Genomic DNA, 22,413 nt, shown 5'->3' with positions numbered 1-22,413 from the left:
CAAGCATACCCACTTGGGATAATTGGCCAACATCGGCAAAAAAAAAGAAAAGAAAAGCACTTGCTCTGAACGAGAAAGACCTGTCACCGCGTACAGCGTGACCTGAATGTCTAAGCTTCTGTATGCAGTGTTGTTCCGTGCAGGGAATTTCCCCTTTTTCGTGAATTTCCGGCTGTAATTTCGGCCAAAAGAGGAAAAGGGAATCTTTAATTTTAGGAGTCGTGGAGTAAAAAGAATAACGTTAATAAACTGGACCTCTCGTCAAACGCAGACGCAAAGCGAATTTTCTCATGGGTTGGCGACGTGAAGACACGTAAGCGCAATAATAGGCTGGCCAGCGAGAGTGTGAATACCACCATAGAAGTGTGCTTCGAATTCAGCTATAAAGGTATTTTTAAAGCAAAGCTTTTTATTTCTACCCCCCAAGGGTTCTTTCGCGACCGTTGGTGTCAACAGAAAACTCCCACGAACAAATAAAAGAATTTCCTGGCTCCGCCAGGAATCGAACCTGGAACTAATAGAGTACCAAAGCGAGAGCCCGTTGTCTTACCGATTTAGCTACGAGCCCAAGCGCAGGCGGGGAAGGCAGGTGGTGTACTCACTGAGCGCATATACGGGTTTACCCCCTGCATTCTCGCTGAATGTCACGCGACCTCTCGTACGCTGTGCGCTCCACCCACGGTACGTTTAGCGGCCCTGCACGCCCCTTGCGGGTGTACAAGAAATTACAAAAATTAAAGGGCGCTCGCACCAACGCATGTCATCTCACTTCTAGTACGCCAATATCCTTCAGCCTCTGGCCTCCAGTGTTCACGAAAGAAATCGCAGCTCCTTGTCGTCCGCCCTCACACCAAATGACACATCGAGGAACACATTCAAATACTCCTTGATGGCCAGCACAGAATGTAACTCCGCTTGATGTACTCTCTGGCTTTTGGCGACAAGAACTAAAGATTCTCCCTTTGCTCAAAAATATGAACCCCTCACATGACGGGGGGTCGCCGACGAGGACGGGCTCAAGCGCTCGACCCTATCCTCGGTGGCGATCATGAAGTCGTCTCCCAACACAGACGCCTCCCAACATCAAGAGCAGCAGTACGCCATCATCGTAGCTACCTCCAGAACTAACCTCCTTGCGTGTGCCTCACTCAAGACCCAAGACATGACGGCAGCAGAAGAAGCAGCCATCGCCTTGGCTCTCACTCAACCAGGGGTTCGGAAGGTAGTCACCGCTTCCCAAAGCCTACCAAAATTGCCAGTCGGGTTGGGTGTCCCGACCTGCACTGCGTGGGCTAGAAAACACTCTCCAAACGGTTCCATTCAGCTCATCTGGACACGCGCTCACGCTTCAATGGAGGGCCCCGAACATGCCCACTAACAAGCCTGCGCTTTAAACCCCCCCTCCCCGGCTCTGAATGTAAATTTTGCTCAGAAGTAGGAACACTCCGCCACATACGACTTTAGCCCTTAGTGTGCGACTTTAGCCCTGAGCGCCCTCCTCTCTTTCCGTCAACAACCCAACCAAAGCAATGGGAGATGCTGCTGCCCAGCCCCTCTCCGCCTACCCAGCTTCAGCTGGTGGACAGGCGGCGCGCACTGTGGAGAAGGAACCACTCCCCTGGGCCGCACTCTGGGCCGTTCAGAAATCTGAATAGAAGTATTTCTTCCTCCTCATCCTGCTCCTCCTTCCTTCTATGCCGTTGATCTCGTCGCCTCCGTCCGCGGCCGGCGACAGAAACGGAGAAGTGAGATCGTCTAACACCGGGGTTGAGCTTCCTCTAATTTTGTAAAAAAAGTTTCCACTCGTGTGCTACACCAATACAACTCAACCGACCACCGTTCATACATCACGCATTGATTTAATACTTACCAAGAATACCGCTTTGAAGTAACAACGGGTGTGGTTAAGTGCATTTCACTTCTCTCTGGTTTCACTATTTGTAGAGCGACGTGAGGGAATTTAAGTGACGCCTCATGGGTAATCGTTGTGGGTGCCGTTTACAGCTTTGCTTTCCAACCACATTCACATGGTGGATTGGCCCAATTTTTTTCCTTGGCGCTCTTTGCCCTTAGTCGGCCTTGCGCCATAAAAAACCCAATCATCATCATACAAAGGGATTGGCTGCAAGAGCATCAAAGTTTCGCCAAAAACGCATCACTCTTCCCACACAAGAGAGCACCCGAGTGGGCTAAATGCACAGTTGATTCAATCCGGTGATATGCTCAATTACTCAGCAATGTCTTGTTCTTTTTCATACGGGCACTTCTAACTTAGTGGTTTAGCATGCAGCACAAGCATGGTCAAATGCTGCTCAGTGGCAGATGTACTGGATTTTAGTTCTTCACGCTGAAACTCTGATTCTCTGAACGGTGTCTGCATTCAGAAGGCTACGTAAAGTATACATAGGTGGCTCTGGCTAACGGCCATAGCCAAACAGGAATCCACGTATAGCTATATCAGCTACAAAAAGAGAATGCAGGGAATTATTAAAAGACCTGCAGAGGAAAGTGCTAAAAAAGGGAATGTGTCAACATAGAAATGGGAATTTTTATTCCCAGTACGGAACATCACTGGCTTCGTGATAAGTGACTCCTCATGACCCGACCTCTGATAGTTCGCTCGGCCAAGGAAGAGGACGCACTTGCAGAGTGGCGTACGAAAATGTCAACTAAAATGACGAGCTCAATCTGGCCTTGCTCACCGTAAGGTCACTGAAATGCCATGCTACAGACGTCAACCATGACACCACGACAATACCAAAACTCGAGTTTGTGTCCGTCAGCGGTCACCTGCAAAAGCTTCACCATTCAGGTCATGCGCGCGAGTGCAAGCTTCCCTGAATTTTTTTTGCAGTAAGAACATGACGGGAGGGGATATGACGCTTCCTAGGGCGGCAGGATAACGTCGCAAGGCTTGGCTATCGGTTAAAAGCTAGGGGCATCGGTTAGGGGAGAAGAAACCGCATTACCCCTGCAATTGGCATTTCACTGTGCAGTTCCGGAATGAATTGTGGCTGCTATAATTTCATCCCATCAGGTGCTGCCACCCTCTCCTTTGCTGTTGCAGCTGCAACAGCATAGCGAATCAGAATAGGAAATGAGGGGTCATTGAAATAAGACAGAAATAAGGGTTGGCAGTCAAGAAAACCTCAGAAAGCAAAGGGGAGGATGTGGTAGGTCATTGAAACAGATAACGAATTTGTAAAGAAAAAAAGAAAGTGGAGAAAAAATTCCCGACGGGTGGGATCCGAACTCGCGACCTCAAGAATACCGGTCTGGTGTGAGTACCACTACGCTACCGGTGGGGCTATTTTCCCCTACACTTTCTGTTCAGGTATTTTTGTTCCCTGCGCTTGGGGGTGGTAGCCAGCGCCACTCGGTGTAAAGGGGACCTTTTTTTTAACCCCCGGGCCATGACTCTAGTGTCTACGACATGTCGAGAGTGGTCGACCGGCGTTGAACTCTCTTAAGCTCCCTATGGCACCAAGACTGCCAGAACAAAGGCTCTCGCTATGCATGTAGCGAATTAGAATAGGAAATGAGGGGCTTGTTGAAATAAGACAGAAATAAGGGTTGGCAGTCAAAACCTCGGGAAGCAAAGGGGAGGATGTGGTAGGTCATTGAAACAGATAAAAAATATGGAAAGAAAGTGGAGAAAAAATGCCCGCCGGGTGGGATCCGAACCCGGTATTCTGGAGGTAGTGAGTTCGGATCCCACCCAGCATGCATTTTTTTTTCCACTTTTTTTTTTTTTTTTTTTAATTCTTTATCTGTTTCAATAATCTACCACATTCTTCCCTTTGCTTTCTGAGGTTTTCTTGACTGCAAACCCTTATTTCTGTGTGTGTGTGTGTATAAAATAAAGGGTTGGCAGTCAAGAATGCCAAGGAAAGCAAATGCGGTAGGTCAGATATATTTTATAAAAGAAAATGGAGAAAAAATGCCCGCAGGGTGGGATCCGAACCCACGACCTTCAGAATACGTGTCTGGTGCGGTGACGCTTACGCTACTGGCCGCAGGAGTCTCCGTCCCGCTCCGCACTGTCGCCTCTGCTTTTGCTGGATGTTCACGACGGCAATTTACAGTTTGTTGGCGTTGAAATCGATGTTTATGTAGAGCAGTCACTCTGTTCGCAAATGGGGTGTGTTTACCAGGGTGTGAATGCTTCTGACTGGCGCATTCTGCCTCCATAAGCGCCACGTGTGTTTCACGGGACAGCGTCGCGGAACCGGCATATGCATGGAGTTTATAGTAGTTACACTGCCCTGAAATTTTACTAACAGTGGCCTCGTAACCAGTTTCCTCAGATGTTCATGCTACGGCTTTACACTACGATGTAAATCAGATTTGTGCGCTTACATAATCTAGCGGAGCACTCATACCTGAAAACACGCCAGTTACGTTTGCCAATATTTTACCTCATATACTGATCCCCACCATTTACAAGCCAGTGTATCTTAATTTTGCGAACATTCAACGAAAGTACGATGGATAATGCAGAATTATACTCGGGGCTCAGCATACGACAAAGGGTCGTCTTGTCGTGAGGTGAGCGCCTGCAAACATTCATCCGCTACATATATCCTCTGCAAGCAGTGCGCAGATGGGCTTATAATATAATCTGCATCCGCGACTAAACGCTTCGAAATATCGTCATATGGCACAGGGAGCCTGCAAACTAAAGCACTAACTGAAATCAGAGGGCCGTATCAGATACCACACTCTTCCAACGACACCTTTCTTCGCTTGTGAACTGCCCACCCTGTATACTTCCAAAAATGCGTCCGCCGAACGATCAGCTGTTCGTTGAAGTCGAAAAACAAAAGGAAAGTGAAGTGGAGATTTGTGTGTGTGGTTACTAAAACGTTCATTGCTTGATTTCACTCCGCGTTTGTACACGTACAGCGTCCCCCTCCCCTCCCCTCCCCCCACCCATGTCTCGCATCTAGTTGGTCTGGTGAGTCCTACCTGGCTTAAGTTTCGACGAACGTCTTTAGCATGTCAGAAGCTGCACTGTTCTTTTTTTTTTTTTTTTTTTTTCTGTTAGAGCTACAGTGTAGACCATTTATAACGTAACCGCTTATAGTGCGGGACCGGATATAACGCGGGCTTTTGCGACCACCAGTTTGCCTCCCATAGAACTCAATGCATAAGCATACCGCTTAAGATGCGGTTGGCCGAAGCACAATACCGTTTATAGTGCGGTTTTTCGGCGGGTCTGCTGATCGACCGGCGCAGCTGAGGCGTTTTAGGGTAGCAAAAGAAAAAAGAAAGGATGAAATCGGCCATCTGACGCAGCGTGCACCCCTTGCCCTCCTCTAACGTAGACACCCAAAGAAAAAAAAATAGGCACCCTTTGTTCGTGCGTACCTGATAACCACAACTGACCTTGCTTGATGCACCTCGGAAGATAGCGACAGACTCCCCATCCGCGCGTGGCAAGTTGATTTTATTAATCGTGAACCGCATGGCCCGTTTCCGCGCACGAATCGTGCACATCGACGTTGCGCGTGTTTTTTTTTTTTTTTTTTTTTTTTTTTTTTTTTTTTTTTTTTTTTTCGTGCTCGTATTGACGATTCCGCGCTCGCGGTGGCTTCTTCGCGTGGCAGTGGGAGGAGCCTGACGACTTGCACCAACGGGGAGACGCGTACCTAACGGCGGGAGATTCGAAGCGCTCCGAGCCGGCTAGCCGTGCCAGAGATGTTTAGGCTTACCACCGCGGTATTTTTTGATGGGCGCTTTCACAAGCAGCGTGGATGGCAGTTTATATTCCACTTTTCGTCCACATTATTAGCTCTTTTCTTGCATGAGCATCTTCGCTTGCGGCCCCGTGCAGCATTTCAGCGAGCGGTTAGAAGCGGTCGCTGGAACTTACTGGAACTGCCTGCACCGCTTCACGGCCAGTGCCGACGCCATGTTGCCGCCCCTTACCGCGCCGCCCACACCACGCCAGTTGTATCCGCGCTGGCGTGCACTGCACGTTTTCGCGATACCAAATCTACCACGCGGTTCACGCTTTAGAACGTTGTGCAGATAAGCAACCGCTCTCTCCCTTTCCGAACATTCGAGCCGCGCGAAGCCGAAGATTTCCACCACCAGTACGTTGCGCTGATATGCAGCCGCCTTCGGCATCGTGAACACAAGGTGGGGTTTGAAAAAAAAAAAAAAAAAAAAACCCCGCTGGCGTTCTTATCACGTCTTGCGGCATCTGTTCATAGACGCTAAAAACGCAGCCACGGTCTTTCAAAACAAACACAACGGAAGTTAAAGCCGCGCTCGCCGTTCTTGAGACTGCGCTGTTGCCCTTCAGCAGCGGCTGATGTTAAAAATAATACGAAATATAGACCGTGCCTTCGTTTTTAAGTGCTGTGCGATTGAGTCATGATAAATATAGGTTGACTTGAGAGATAGGTGGCGATGTGGTTGAATTCGCGCGTGTTTTGGTTATAGTGCGGTACCGCTTATAGTGCGGATTTTTGTGGCTCCCGCGACATACGTTATAAGCGGTCTACACTGTATTATTTTTCTTAATCCCACAGTTGCACAGCATTTATTTTTCCGTGGCTTCATTAACTATCCTTGGTTCTTGCTATAAGGCGGGAGTGGGCACATGTTTAATGAAGGACAGCCTTGTAATATAAACATTTTCGCATGCCTTAGATTCTTATAAAATGCATAAGTTATTGTCCAGGATTGGGTAATCACATCCCCGAAACATATTTTTCTGCAACGTATATATTCGAAAGAGAGCCGCATTCGTTGTCCGCGCAGTAAAAGGAAACCAACCTTTCACTGTGCCAGTATCAGGTCTAAACGAGGCAACAGTAGAATTCCCTTGCGCCTGACGTATTCGGAGGTGACAGTGATGATATGCCGCTGCCGTCGCCGACACCCGGAAGAGCGGCGACGAAGCGCGCAGAATTGCGTTCCCGGGTAGCTCTTGTTGGCGTTCGAGTACACTGTACTCCACAAAGACCCGCCTGCTTTAAGTGGCCTAAACGTACTCTTTGCTTATAGATGTCACCATAACAAGTTTTACAGGGCTCGGAAATGCGAAAAGAAGCGAACAGAACCGAAACACTGCACGAGCCCCTATCAGCCACGCAGCGCAAATCTCGTAACGCCGCGGAGAAGCGGCGGCAGGCGGCACAGCGATCGCGAAGCTCGAGGCGTATAATACATATGCTAATATATATATTGTCTTGCCCTGTGCATGTCCAGGTGCATTTCCTGGTGGACAAGTACCTGGAGCGGCAGGCAGAGCTGTCGGTGAGCATGCGAGCGGTGCTGGTCGACTGGATGGTGGAGGTGCAGGAGAACTTTGAGCTGAACCACGAGACGCTGTACCTGGCCGTCAAGCTGGTCGACCGCTACCTCTCCCTGGCCACCGGCTGCCCCAAGGCCCGGCTGCAGCTGGTGGGCGCCACGGCCCTCTTCGTCGCCTGCAAGTTCGACGAGCGCTGCCCGCCCTCCGTCCGCGACTTCCTCTACATCTGTGATGATGCCTATGGCCACGACGAGCTCATCGACATGGAGGTGCGCAACTCCTCTTCTCTCCATTCTCATTTCTGCTACATAGTACCAGGACAGTCGAGTTCCTCAATGAATCTCTGCATTCACGAACTCAACTTGAAGGGACACTAAAGACAAAACCGAAGCTTGCCTAAATACAAATTGGCATTTCCCAGAAAGTCAACATACCCATGTGCACTCTTCTGGAAGATGGGCTAATAGGCAACTTGCTTTGCAATACCATATCGCGACGGAAAACTGGCGAAATTTTCCACTAAAGCTTGCCAATGTAACGGGCCGCAAAAATTTAGCATAGCACTTCCACAAACTCGACTAACATTAAAGGAGCCGTGAAGAGAAAACACAACTTTGGTTCATTCAAAAGATTTCCTCGTTAGAATCATACCGACACCACTTTTAAGGTAAACTTGGCTCAAATAAGCAATATAATTAGGAAAAAAGGGAATGGCCATGCAATCCACTAGCTCATTTTCCGCAACAGAACCTGTGATGTCACACCAGCCAGCTCTGCTATTGGCGGAGGCCGCCAAAAGCAAACTCAAATTAGGCAGAGCTTATATGCTTATCGAACGAGATATTTGCGCTTAAATTTAGGGCACATTCTTTTTAAAGCAGTAAGAATCGTGGGACAAACAGTGGAAGTTACAAAATCACACGTAAACATAGAAGTACCGATGCGTACTGCTGTTGGTACTGCGTGCACTATGCTTGGTTTAACTGCACAGGACTGCAATGCTTTGGGTTAGTCTCAGACGACACTGGCCGATTGAGGCAAGCAACGGTGTCTTACGTGACCATATTTGTCGAGCGAGCACTATGTTTCACGAAGTGAGTATTTTCTCCCTGAACAAAAACAAACCAAAGGAAGAAAACGGCTTCCCACGGTATGGTGGCGCCATCTAGGTTGACTAACAGTAAATGAGGCTCCGCGCGGGAGGAGGAGAGTCAAGTCCGGCCATGCCGCAATCTGCTGCAGTGGATGCAGAGTGGTCAGTTTTTGTCATGTCATTGCAGACCAGGAAAACGCTGAATTTAGCGGGAAAATCAAAATTTTGACTTGCATTGAATTATTTCTCAGTGAATAAAGCATCGTTTGCATCCTGACAAGCGTTGGTGCACTATAAAACACGAGATCTTTCGAATAAAATAAACTTGTATTTTGTCTTCATGGCTCCTTCAAGGTGCTCATACACCGAACTACCTAGACACCGTTTTTACTCTAGGCATTGGGTGCTGTTAGTTTAACAGCTGGCACCACGTTGTCAAGCCGAGTGCATCGAAGCTACTAAAACCAGACTATCCATAAAGAGAATGCCAATCAAAAGAGCGCCCCTTTTGTCGTCCTTGCTGCAATTGTGCTGTTTGCTAGACGTTTTGCAGGCAAATATAAAAGTAGCGCAGCACATCTACATTGTTTAACCTCCATCTTGCATCCTGTGTAGCACCAAGATTGACGTACACAGAGTGGCACGTAACGAACGTCTAGGGTGGGCAAGTTGTTTTGGCGTATGCACTGAGAGCACAACCAATGGCTCCTGCAGCCGGGGTGGTTCGTTCGGTAGGTTTGAGTTTTTCTGCTAGACCACATCACTGTCTTACTTGTTTCAAGCCTCTGTTTACGTTGCACGAAACATTATATAAAATGGTGCGAGGGATGAAATGCGGTTTTCAATTGGTAATTTTTTGGCAATTAAAGCATCTTCAACCAAATGAAATTAAAGAGGGCTTCGGGGCATTTGAACTTTCGTCTGAGCCCAACCTACTAGTTGCCTTCAGTGTCCGGGACCTTTAACCTGTAAGTATCGCTTTTGCCATCACTTTTGGGCGCCTTTTCATGAACTTACCGTACCAAAAAATAAGGCCTGCTTAATTGCGGCATCCCCCAGCCTACCTTAAGGGCCATGCATATGAAATGAAACTTTTTTTTTTTTTTTTAGATTGCCTTGTTAGAATGACGCTGGCACCACATTTAACCCTTTGTATCCCAGCATCCACATATGTGGACAAAACATATCAGTGAATTTTTGCTGTTTTAGCGAACGCCTCGCCGCAAAATCGAGTTCAAATGTTCGCGCCACTCAGGCGTTTCATAAAAACACCGCCAGATGGCTGTAGCTGTCAAGAAACAGCAGCAAATGCACACAGGAACATGGCGTCCTCCTCTAGACGTGCCGCAAGGTGGGTACCTCCCCTTTTTTGTTATATTACCCCTAAATTCCTAAGAAGTTGATGAATATTTGGTAACGGACAGAAAAAGGAAGAGTGTATCTTGTTTTTATCCAAGTTTTGTAGCAATACAAGCGCTAGACCTTTTGTAAAGCGAGTTGCCGTGGCGGCGTCCACGTGTGTGGACGCCAGGCCCAGGGAGTTCCGCAAAATGATGATAGAACGCCGCACGGTACTGGAGTACGCTTCGCTACATCGCGACTCTGTGCAAACGTTTATCTGTAATGTGGTGAACTACAGTATTTAGATGTTCTACTTAGACTTTATCTACTTTATTTCAGACGTGGGCTAAGCGATGAAGACATACAAGCTATCCTTTTCGAGTGGCCCAGTGGAAGCGAGTGTTCTGATTTGGACAGCTCCGATGATGAACGCGTTGAAGCAGAGCCATCAAGCAAAGGCCCCATTGACGAGTATATAGAGGACTCATCCGACGATGAAGACTTAGAAGTGCAGGAATCGTCCACAGTAAAAAACAAGGTGAAGAAGATTTGGCATTGGGTGAAAAAAGACGTCCCTATCAACGAAGGCTTTCCCGAGAGTGAACTTGTACCGCTGGTTACCCCAGAAGAGGCTAGAACACCCCTCCATATGTTCTCGAAGCTCGTAGACGATGCTTTGGTTGAGCACCTCACATTTGAGACCAAACGGTTCCGGGTTCAGAACAACAAAACGAAGGTGAAGCCCGTAAGAGTGGATGAGATCCGGAAATTTCTAGGGATAATTCTCTACATGTCAGTTGTGTGCCTACCTTTCAGGCGAATGTACTGGTCCCGACTGCTGCGTCAAACACACGTTGCAGAATGTATGTCCCGCAACCGGTTTGATGAAATCATTTCTCTCTTCCACGCCGCAAACAACGACGACGAGAAAAAGAAAGGAGAAGATGGGTATGACCGTTTGTACAGAGTGCGCCCCGTTCTCACGCGCCTAAACAGAAACTTCTTGGATGCCGCAGAGATGGAGCCATGTTTGGCGGTGGACGAAATGATGATTCCTTTCAAGGGTAGGCACAGCCTGAAAGTCTACATGCAGAAAAAACCCAAAAAATGGGGCTACAAAGTATGGACGTTAGCCGGTAGGTCAGGCTACGTGTACAGGTTCGAGTTGTATGGTGACAACCTTGTCTCTGAGCCGGCAGACCTTCATCATGCAATTGGCGAAAGTGGGAAGATAGTGGTGCGTTTGACAGAAGGCTGCCAAGGAAAAGAAGTGTTCTGCGACAACTTCTTCGCGTCTGCTGAACTCCTTGCTGAAATGAAGCAGCGTGATCTGGGATGCACTTCAACTCTCAGAAGCGGGAGGACTGGTCGCTGTCCACTGCAAAATGAAAAGGAGCTCAGGACAAATGGCCGTGGCTCATTTGACTTCCGCCATGAAAAAGAAAGTGGAATTGTGATCTGTGAATGGTATGACAACCGAACTGTAACAGTCGGGTCAAACAAGCACAGTGTGAACCCTGTGGGGTCTTGTCGGAGGTACGACCGAAAGAAGAAATCCTTCGTTGATGTCCAGAGACCCAGCCTTGTGAAAGTCTACAACCAAAGTATGGGTGGTGTAGACAGGGCAGACCAGCTGCTTGCGTTTTACAGGAACGACCTGAAGACGAAAAAATGGTATAAGAGAATCATTTTCCACCTGCTCGATCTAGCCGTCGTGAACAGTTGGCTACTGTATCGTGCCACAAAGGGATCAGTGATGCAACTGGCTCACTACAAGCTGCAAATCGCCTTAGGCTTGATGAAAGCCGCGCAAGCAACAGAGGAAGTTGAAGAAAGCAGAGACGTCAGCTCCACCGCACTCTTCTAGAAATAAAGCTAGGATTTTCGTATTTGCAGCATATTTACTCTTTTATATATGCTAATAATAAATATATATCAAAAAACGTCATTTACACAACTGTAAAGCTCGTGGGAAACAAAGGGTTAATGCAAATTTCACTCAGATAAGCTGTATGAGGAAAATAGAAAATAGGCATGCACCACCCTAGCTACTTTAGACTGATCTTATGAAAAATTATGGGCCGCTTGTGATGGGCTGCGGCCAACAAAATCTACCGTGTTTACTCGCATAATCCTCGCACTTTTTTTTTTTTTTTTTTTTTCGGAAAAGTCAATGCTAACTTAGGGGTGCGAGAATTATGCAGGGGGGGAAAAAATCCGGTGCACAGTGTTGCCAATTTGCCTTCTGCCAATCCCGCTAAATGTAGCGGTTGTTTTTTGTATGTGTAAGCTCAGTGTTGCCAACAGCAGCTATTTCTTTTTATTTTATTAGTTACGACGTAAACAGTCTCCCGTCGATCAGTGATCATGAAATTGCCGCCTTTGCTTTCTGGCGCGCGCCCTATCTCGTCGTGACTTCTTCGTCGTCTTCAGCTCCTCGTGCTGCCGCCTCCAGTAACGCACGTTGAAGTCGGTGACGCCGAAGTGCCTGCCTGCGGCGCGGTTGCCGTGTTCGATCGCGTACTCTATCGCTTTCAATTTGAAAGCGGCAGTGTAGCTGGCGTTCTTCCCCATGGCGAAGCGGCACCAAGCACAAAACAAAGAGATCAAAAAGTTCTCAAAATGGCAGCGAGCTATCCACCACTGACGCGAGTGACTCACTTACTGCTGCTGCTCAACGGCGGGACCACGACGGCGACACGGCGACACGACAGCGGGCTGCGCGAACGCCGTCTAGTTGCGCGCACGCGAAACCGGCTCAAGGACAGTGTGAGTAGCATGTTAGAACGCCTGTTAGGGAGTAGCCATGCAGGTTGTTAGGGCGCCTGGATGGCCTTGGATACACAACACTCTCCGCCGAACGGAGAGGCGGCGGGGGAGGGCGCGCATTGGAGAGTGCGTGCACCATGCGGGTTTCGCGAGCTGGCAACTTTCGCTGCTGCAAGGTTGGGGGTGCGAGGATTATGCGAGGAACCAAAAATCCAAGTTTTGGTGGCTCACATTAGGGGTGCCAGGATTACGCGAGTAAATACGGTATTAAACAGCTTTTGGCATGAGCTATTCACGCTTGAATTTAATGGACATTGTTTTTACAGCAGTAAGAATGGTGCGGTAAGCAATGGAAGTTACAAACACGTAAACGTTGAAGCACCAGTGTGTACTGTGCACACTAGGCCGTAGGTGCACAGTCACCTGGCAGAAGCAATATTCTTGTGTGGCCATGTTTGTTGAGCATGCCCCAGGTTTCACGGAACGATTGCTATCAGCCATAATTTCTCAGAGAATAAAGCACCATTTGCTGCCGGACAAGCACTGGGGGCACTATAATACACCAACGGTTTCGAATAACGAACTTGTATTTTGCCTGTGCCCACTTTAAGTGCGCCTTTTTCCAACGAAAGTTGCAGACGTTGATACAGTTGAACCTCATTATAAGAGACATGTATGTAAGAGACAAATGGGTATAAGAGACACAATTCACCCACATGGTTGGCTGCCCTATCTTTCCCATTAAATTGGCCTCTTTTATAACGGACATCGGATGCAGAAGACAGTTGGTTATAAGGGACAAGTCATCCTTGAATTTTAATTAACAGTCTCGCTTGTAACAGACATTTTAACTTCAGATGCAGTGCCACCAGTCACTAATTGCAGTTGCTTCCGTTGTGGAAACACAGGTGGACGACAGACGCCTGCGGTCGCTATTTATTATAACTTCAGCAAACACACAGTGGTTCAGGCAGCTATGAAATGATGATGAGGAGCCCTGCCAATGGAAATGCAACTTACAGAAGTGGTTGAAGCTTGCTGCCATCCATTTGAGTGCGACTGCACGCGCGGGCTCTCCTACTCGCGTAGCTCCCAATCAAGAAGCATCGCAGATGTTGAGTCCTGCAAGCGTAATGAATAGCCTGAGCACACAGCAGAAGCTGTGCGCTCTGGCTATTCATCAGGCTTGTGAACTCAACATCTATGATTCTTCTTCCACAATAAGTGAAAGGAAAAAAAGCTTGCAGAATCGGTTGTAAAAAAACAGTGTAAAGTCATGAAGAAAAATACAGTCATGAAGCAAACAAAGATTCAGAACTGTTTCAGAAATTCTGGGGGCCAAGCATAAATTAGAATGAGCCTTGTGCAACATGCTCTAGCATTCTTTTGATCTTATTTTAGTCGTACGGTGCCCACATTGAACTAGGGTCTGATTAGTAAGTGAAAACATGGTTCCCTGCTTATGAGAGACATCTCATATCAGATACATAAACTGCTCCCCGGTACGTGTCTCTTATAAAGGGGATCAACTGTAGTTTGCAGGTTTCATGTATCTTAATCATGAAATAGCGCTCAAATGAATGTAGCATTTCCTGCACATGAAAACCAACCTGCATGCACCCACCGGCCATCCTGACATGGATGTGCATGCACCCACACACCTGTTCGGCTGGGGTGCAAGGCGGCTGGCACATTAGCACTGCCTGCATGCAGACAGCTCAGGCGGGTGGGGCTACAAGTTGTCGTGGCGTGCCGGAATGCCACTGATGGCTAAATCAAAGTGGCATGTGCAAGAAAGGGGATCATTATCTGCGCTAGTATTGGAAACGGTGGTCAAATCTGCTGCGGTGTCGGATGGAGCTGGCTTCAAAATTGGTGCCACTGGTGTGCCCTTCGCTATTGGTGCACGAGTCAAGTCCCACTCGCACACTGCACACGTATTGGTGCGTTGCATGCTAGCCTCATTTGCAGGCGCCCAAGTTTCTCCGAGATGGATGCCTTTGATAAGGGTGCCTTGAGGAAGGTTTCGAAAAGCACGGCAGCCTTTTCTCATTCTGGTCCTTTTCCAGCACTTGCAAAAGGCTGCCTTATGGCATAAGTTAGCTTTCTCAATGAGGGGGTTAGTCTCGGGCTCGGATTCATCAATTCCTCACACATAGGAGTATACAGTCAAACCTCAATGTAATGAAGTCGGTAAAATTAGGAATTTACTTTGTTACATCGAAATTTCGCTACATAGAAATTCGCGGTTCCTGCAAACAAAAATGTGCTGCGTATACGCGGCTGGCACACTGTTTCTGTTTGTCGGAGCTTGATTGTCTATGCATGAACCGCATGGAGCGTTTTCTTCACACAAAAAACGCGGCTTGCGAGCCACAGGCACGCTGACGCAACCACAGGGGAGACCACCCTGGCGGGTGGCTCCAGCGACCTCCTCTAGCCACTCTCTAAAACGCCACCCGAGCGTCAAATGAAGTTGTTTATGCGGGCAAGGGGCTGAAAACGTGGATGAACTTTGCACTGTAAAATGGCATCCATGCTGCTTAGGAAAGCACCCATCAAATATCCTCCACAGTGGTAAGCCCAATTGTCTCTGGCAGGGCCAGCCGACATTCCCGAGCGCTTCGAAGCTCCCGCCATGTGGTGTGAGAGTCGTTGGGCGCCTCCCACTGCCGCGCACGGCGCGAGTCACTTTCTGGCCGAGGCAGAAGCCGCCATTTGCACGCAATCATAGACGCAGCCATGAAAAGACTCGTAAAAACCCGCAAACACTTTTCTGCGCACTTGCTGGAATAATGGAACCCAACAGGCACGAGCAAAAAGCAGCGGCACCTTGCGCAGTTTGTAGTAAGCTCACTCACGGACTCAGTGTATCGCTGCATCCGCGGCATTGGGTGGCCCGTGTCGACGTTGGCATTTTATCGAGACCCCATTTCGGCGCTTGCATCTCCCAAAATCTACTTTTACAACCAAAATTTCATGCCTAGTTGTCCATGACACTTCATTACATTGAAATTTCGGCGAACGGGACTTCGTTACACAGAGGGTGAAAATACATGGTGTGCATACACTTAAAGCTAAAAAAAAAAAAATTACCTGGTTTGTTACATTGAAGTTCGTTGCAGATTTGACTGTATGTGAAAATAGCCTGACTCAAAGTCCGTGGTGAGTGCGGCAGTGATAATGAAAGAGCCAGAGTGTTGGTTTTATGTTTTTTAAGCACCGGTTCCCCCCTCCTCGTGACTGCAGGGGCAGCTGCTGAAGGTTCTGGACTATGAGCTGGGCATGCCGCTCTCGTACCGGTTCCTGCGGCGGTATGCGCGCTGCGGCCAGCTACCCCTGGAGACCCTGACGCTGGCCCGCTACGTGCTCGAGAGCTCTCTGCTCGACTACTCCCTGGTGGACCAGAGGGAGTCCAAGGCGGCCGCCGCTGCACTGCTCCAGGCCCTGCTCATGAAGGGCCTCTCTTGGGTGGGTGCTGGCACTGGTTGCTGAAGAAGGGGGAAATCGGGAAGCGAGTCTTCGTTACAGGTTGAAAAGTGCACATTCATGCATTGCAGCCTCGCAAGCTTTCTTTTTTTTATTGTGACAGAAATAGTCTCTCTCTCTCTCTCTTTCTCTCTCTCCATGGAGTTAGGATAACAGCACTTTACTTTTCTTTCTTCAAAACTCTGCACCGTGTCTAGTGAAAGTTTGCAGATTCTCATAAAGTACCTTCCAATGAACACGGAACATGTTAGGAAATTGGATCTGGTCGACCCCCTGTACATGGATTGGTACACTTTTAAGAGGCAAAACTATTGCTGAAACAAAGACTCTGCATAAAATCCAAGGGCTGTATTAATAACTGCTTCTATTGGTTGCGTCCACTTACTGCTGACAGGTGCACACAGTTTTCAAGGAGATGTCTAACTGCGCTCCTTTCCTGTCAATGGCTATTGCTAGACTTACTGCTGACAGCGCACAGCTTGCACATTTGCTCTCATAGATGACGGGACTGCACACTACTTTCTTACTTTTGCCTCGCCTTAGGGGCTTAAACACTCAGCAAAGCATCTACAGAATGGTGTGGTTTGGTGCATAACTTGATAGTGCGATAATTTAGGCAAGGCCAAGGTCAGAAAGGAAGCGAATGTACAGTCGAACCTCATTAATTTGAACTTCTGGTTTATTCGAACTGACGCTGCTGTCCCGGCAAAGTTACGTGTATCTAAATACCTTCCGTTAATTCGAACTCCTTTTAATTGGTACAAATTTTTGGGCCCCTCAGAGTTCGAATTAACGAGGTTTGACTCTGTAAACTGGAGCTCTTCCATTTAGTCTGGGACTCGCTGCGGATATGGGTAGTCTGAGGTTATTCCACGCCGTATGAATGTATGCGAGAGAGAGAGAGAGAGAGAGAGAGAGAAAAACTTTTATTGACACCACTGACCTAAGGAGCCGCCATGGCGGCCCGAAGGGCCGCCACCACGGCTTGTGCGAAAAACAAGTGCTGGGTTGCTCCTTGATGAGCATGCGACTGATATTCATAGCGCCCCACTATTAGGAGAAGGCCTATAGTTAGGCACTCACAATTCCCCTGCACGTGTGTATGCCGTAAAGGCAGTGCACGCTTGCCATCTACTTGATTCTGGCGATGGTTGCCGCTGTTAAGCGCGTGTGTGTGCGTGGTTCCCGCGCAGAACGAGACGCTGCGGCACTACACCGGATACAAAGCAGAGGAGCTGCGCGACCTTCAGCGGCGAATGAACAAGTTCCTGTCCGAGCAGCCCAGGGGCAGCCTGGAGGCCATCCGCTCCAAGTACTCGCACAAGTGAGGGCCACTCCTCGCACTCTTTGCACCGGCAGGCTAGGCTCTGCGTCGGTGCCTAAACATCCCTGCTGGAGATGCAGGGTCTCGTCTTAGCATTCTTGGTGCTCGCTTAGTGTGAAATTTAGCCCCACAGACTAGTCTGAGCACTTGGTAAGTTGTCAGGTTCCAGGCCTCCATTGTCCAATGCATGTCGCCAGCCCAGCATAAATTAGGCCCTTCTTCCCTCCCCTCCCCCGCTCTTGAGCACTGAGCATTTCTTAGTTGCATATCGGATACTAGCCCGTGCTTAATTTGCACATTCCGCCTCATTTAAGCGAAGCTCATTGCTCTAGGTCAAAGCTAGAAAATTGCCTGTTCCTTGTAGCTTCAATCTGTCCTTGAAGATCTGCCATGGTCAAGCCAGCACCTCGTGCGGAAGTTTTCGTTACACACAGATCCGTGTTGCTTGATCTGCACTTTGTATTGCCTTGAAATAGCACATGGACAAGGGACATGGTGGCACATTTTTGTAACATGTCATCGGTCCACATTGCCGGCAATGTCTAAGCTGTCCTGCATGTCTTCGTGTGCTACCACTGAGTGCTATCCGTAGCGTGCCTTTTTGCAAAGACGCTGCTCCAACAACCACTGGGTGTGTCCGCAGGGTGTTCTTCGAGGTGGCGCTCACCCCTCTGCTGCCGGTGGAGTGAAGCTCAAGCGCTGCCCCGCTGGAGACGCCGCTGCAATGCATCGTCGTGTGGGCCCATCACCCTCCCCTCCCCACCGGCTACTACTCATTTGCGTGCAAGAAAAGCGCCGAGAGGAGGGAAGACCCCACGCTCATCTCTCATCGTGCTCCCAGATCTCTGTACATAGTCACTGTGGTTGCTGCATCGTAGTGCTCCCTTTTTATCACAGACACAGTCTCCAGGCTGCGGCTTTTAAATAAATGCAGAGCTGCACAGCCTAGCCTTTGCGTGACTGTGTCGCTCACTGCCCCTCTCCTTCACTGGGGTGATGACAATGGTGACTGCCTCGAACAGTGCAAAATGCACCCAACTTGGGCACCTGCATTTTGATTGCCCCCTTACTGTTTCCCTATTCTTCGTTCTAATCTTGTAAATGAGTTGTGGCGGTTGCGTAGATAAATTTTTGTTTTGCGTCGGGCGTGTCTTCACTGCCTTGCTCAGTCGTGCAGACTGCACTACCCCACCCCCGTGGCTGTTAGAGAAGCTTGCTACTTTGCGGCCGGTTCTCGCTGGAGGCAGTTGTTAGGTGGATGGCGAGGGTTGGGCACAGAAGGTGGGCATTTTTGGTGGGGCCGCCAGAGTGTCGGACTGGTCTAAGCTTGAAAGCAGTTCCCCAGTGCCACGTATTGGCAGAACTTTCATTATGAGTCGTGTCCTGCCACCTGGTATACCGGAGCAACCCAATATTGATTGCCTGACCTTGTGCTGCTAAGGCGTGGTAGGCTTCCCATCGTTTCGTCACCTCTGCTACATCGCCACCAAACTGATGACATGTTTGTGTCCCCAACACAGCTTTTCTTGCATCTGGCCAGTGCTCCCGCAGCTTCACTGCCCCAGCACGGCTTACGCCTCCTCCCTTGTGCTGTGGTGCGTGGGAAGCCACACGCCAAATTTGTCGCAGTCCTTCGTATCAATTGTGTACCCGTTCTTCCTCTGTTACTACCAGCCACTTTAGGTCTGAGCCCTTCGATGTAGGCAGTTGCGAAACTCCGCCTTCAAAAACGGTCCGCACCTAGACCCCGCTAACTTTGGATCATAAGTATGGTGGCGCCATCGTGGCCACCGCACGCACTATCCAGAAAACATACTAATCATCTGAGCTGACAATTAAATATTAAACTTTATTTTGAAGGGGCATAATTTATTTTTGTACTTTCATAAGTTATTCGATGGTTTCTTAAGTCCGGTTTTTATGGTGCGATTGTTTAAGCGTCTGCGCAACTGCTCTTTTGCGGGCACACTGGCACAACATATGTCCGACCAGAAGTACTACATCTGCAGTTGTCGCTCGGCCTACAGCACAGTGTATTCAAAAACTAATTCAGTAGCCGGTCAAGTGACTAAATAATCCTTTCAAGCTTGCTAAAGCCATCAAAGCAAATTAACTCTTTCTTTGTCACCGGCATATCGCAGATGACGCGCAGTAGACAATACGCCAGTGCCGATGCATGTCGCTGACCACACGATCGCATTTTTGTTACTCCTTGCTTCGAATGCATATAAAATGCTGGTATGGTTAAACACATTGGGCTCTTTCGGCACAACAAATTTACGCGAGCACCCAAATACCATATTTCACTTGGGTCGTCGAGCAGGAAAACATGTTGGACAGTTGGACGGCACGTTCTGTCGGTGACAACACCAACAGAACGTGCCGCTGTACAGAAAATCCAGAAGAGTGGACCAATCCTAAGGCCGCTTTTGGATGCATGGGGCCTATGGGGAGTTTCGCAACTCCCATATCAAGTAACCTTGCTTTAGGTAGGGTCCTGTCTCTGGCAGTGTGCAGTGGGTGTGTCTGGGCAGGGAAGGGGGGGGGGGTTGCAAAAACCAAAGGCAAGTTTGATGCTGTGGTGATCGCTACGAGTCCTCCCTACCACCCATCCAAATGACATCGCTGGAGGGGAAAAGAATGGGAGATCCAGCCATGATGCTTTAATGTGAACAGCCAAAGTGGTCTTGTTCTCACATTGTTTCTATGGCGTTTCGTCATTGTTCCACCGGAAATTTGCTGCCGCTGTCAATTGTCCAAACAGCCTATGTGCATATTGAAGTCACCGAAAATGATCACTGGGAGATCTAAGGTCACCACGTCCTTTTCCATGCGCACGAGTGTATGGAGAAAAAGAGATAGAATGTAGTTTGATGGTACTGGCGAGGTTTGTCCCGCAAAGGGCCTGACATGCTAAGGTGAAAAATGAAACGAGTGAAGTGTGTGGACATGACGTTGGTAAAATTGCCTGCCAGTGCAAAGGTTACACCAGGCAGTGCTTCGTTAGTCAATGTGGCCCTTGTCATCCACGCATGCTCAAGGGGAGCTTGAACACCTCCCCCGTTGTGAGCCCACCTTTGTGAGACACTTGCCCTCTCCTCTCTCACCGCCTCGCTGTTTAGTTGAGGTGATGAGGGTGTTTCCACTTTCCGCCAAAGTGTATCTACAAAGCCTGCTACCACAACATGCCCTTTGTCAAGGATATTGAACAACGCTTCCCACTATCCCCAGGCACCCTTCATTTATGTTCAGGTGGAAGACATTTTGCTGCATTTTGTTTAATTGTGTTGCTCCGCAGAGTTTCCTTCTGGGCGACGTCTGCCGTGCTACATTTTGTCCTCCAACATTGTTGGGCCACCCACCTTCCGCTTTCCCGCCTGCAGGGGGCGGACGTCTGCCACCATGATGCTCTTTCTCACTGTTCCTCAACTAGCTCGATGCCCGTGCTTGCTGCAGCTATAGTTTCACACTACTGTATATTAGCATAAAAATCTGCAATTTTCATGCTAGCTTTAAAGTTGCATACTACTATATATTAGCATGAAAGCTGTGGCTGCAGCAAAGCTCGCCCTAGAGCCTCAATGAGAGCAGAAGCCTGGTGCGTCCTTGAATGTATGTTGTTGAGCACCTGCCTTTGGTGAAAGCTCGTAGTCTGCAGCCCAGATCCCGGGGCAACTCGCCAAACAACACCTTTGCAAAACATGGCAAGTACACTGGAATGAACATGTAATAAAGCCACTCTTGGGACCATACACCACCGACACACGCAACAGACACACTGAAGTTGTCTTGGCTAGGTTACGGATAGGCCACACTCATGTAACGCTCACACCTCCTCACGGCTTCCTCAAGACCATTGTGTAGCAGCTGCAGAGAGGTCCTGTCCGTAACACATATCCTCACACAATGCAAAGCACTAGACACAACACGACATAAACACTTTCCAGAGCTATACGATACACCTTTCCACTACATTCAGCATGGGAGATAACCCAGCATTTTCTGTTAAACGTACCTTAAAATTTTTGACAGAGATTGACTTTTTAAAACTCGTCTCATATCATGTTAGTTAGTCATTTTTTCTAAACCCATTAAATTGAGTGCACACATTGGTGCCAACATCGTGGACATAAAGGGCCATTTTTTCTGTTCCATTCTCAATTATTGAGTCCGTGCAGGGACCATTTTCCTTTAATACAGAACAAATATAATTTATACAAATCTTAGAGAAGTCGCTATCGCTACAGTTCGTCATGAAGAGCCGGGTGGATAGGGCTCTTTTCTCGCGCTGTGCGCACTCCACGAACAAAATGATGCAACATGTTTTTGATGATTATGCAAGTACATGTAAACGCCTACATCTGGGGAGAATTAGAGAAAAATCAGAAGTGTTTTTTTTTTATATTAGCGCCGGTTTTTCAGCTTTTTCTTCAAATCTGTGGGCCCGTTGCATAGTAACCGTACTTTACGCAATTACGTACGTTACTTTATATTATTTTCAGCAACAAAACTTCTTCAGAGAAATGTACAGAAGGCGTCAATTGGTCATAAAATTTACGAATTGCTCCTCATGCATATTTTCGTAGATGGACATAGCTAAAGTTGGCCAGGGCGCACGGGCAGGTAGCGGCGGGGGTCCGTCACATTCCAAATTTTTTTGCAGCCAGACAAAATTTCCAGAGAAAATAGTGGTCGATAGGGAAATTGGAAGAATCAAAGCTTGACATATAAAGATTTCAAGCAAATTGAAGAGGAGCCACACTTTGTCGATCTTAACTGGAATCACCTATCAGCCAGTTGCGCCAACCCAGCACCCTGCCAGAATGGAACAAAGAATTAGCCCAACATGCCCAACAGGTGCCATCTGGAGCCATCATACGAAGAGTGGACGACGCCCACGAATCCCAATCATGCCAAGGAGAGGGAGAGACAGAATACTTTTTTTCCATTCAAAAGGGAAGGGGAAACGGGAGTGGCGGGGAGGCTAAGAGCCGCCTCGTTCCAGGCAGCTTCTGGTGGCCTTCAAGATGGAGTTCGCCAGGCTCCTCTGCTCCTCCAACTTGGTTGCAGTAGTCAGCCACTCTCTAGTGTGATGTGTTTGGGCAGACCCACAGGATATGGGTTTGATCC

At 48.4% G+C, this 22,413-nt stretch overlaps 1 protein-coding gene across 2 annotated transcripts in view; it reads left to right on the top strand.

Moving 5' to 3' along the window:
* The window catches only part of Cycb3 (cyclin B3), a 33,444-nt gene extending 15,019 nt beyond the window's left edge, over window positions 1–18,425 (top strand). For both annotated transcript variants that reach the window (XM_077698289.1, XM_077698291.1), the window contains exons 5-8: window positions 7,222–7,536; window positions 15,720–15,941; window positions 17,153–17,283; window positions 17,927–18,425. In XM_077698289.1, coding sequence (XP_077554415.1) covers window positions 7,222–7,536; window positions 15,720–15,941; window positions 17,153–17,283; window positions 17,927–17,972 — 714 coding nt within the window. In that variant the 3' untranslated portion in view covers window positions 17,973–18,425. The remainder of the gene's footprint in view (window positions 1–7,221; window positions 7,537–15,719; window positions 15,942–17,152; window positions 17,284–17,926) is intronic.
* The last annotated feature ends 3,988 nt before the right edge of the window (window positions 18,426–22,413 follow it).

Source organism: Haemaphysalis longicornis, unplaced genomic scaffold (assembly GCF_048455015.1).
Source record: "Haemaphysalis longicornis isolate Haplotype H1 unplaced genomic scaffold, Haemaphysalis longicornis Haplotype H1 scaffold_2, whole genome shotgun sequence".
In the NCBI taxonomy this organism is placed as follows: Eukaryota; Metazoa; Arthropoda; class Arachnida; order Ixodida; family Ixodidae; genus Haemaphysalis; species Haemaphysalis longicornis.
This window is presented reverse-complemented; position numbering and strand designations above follow the sequence as displayed.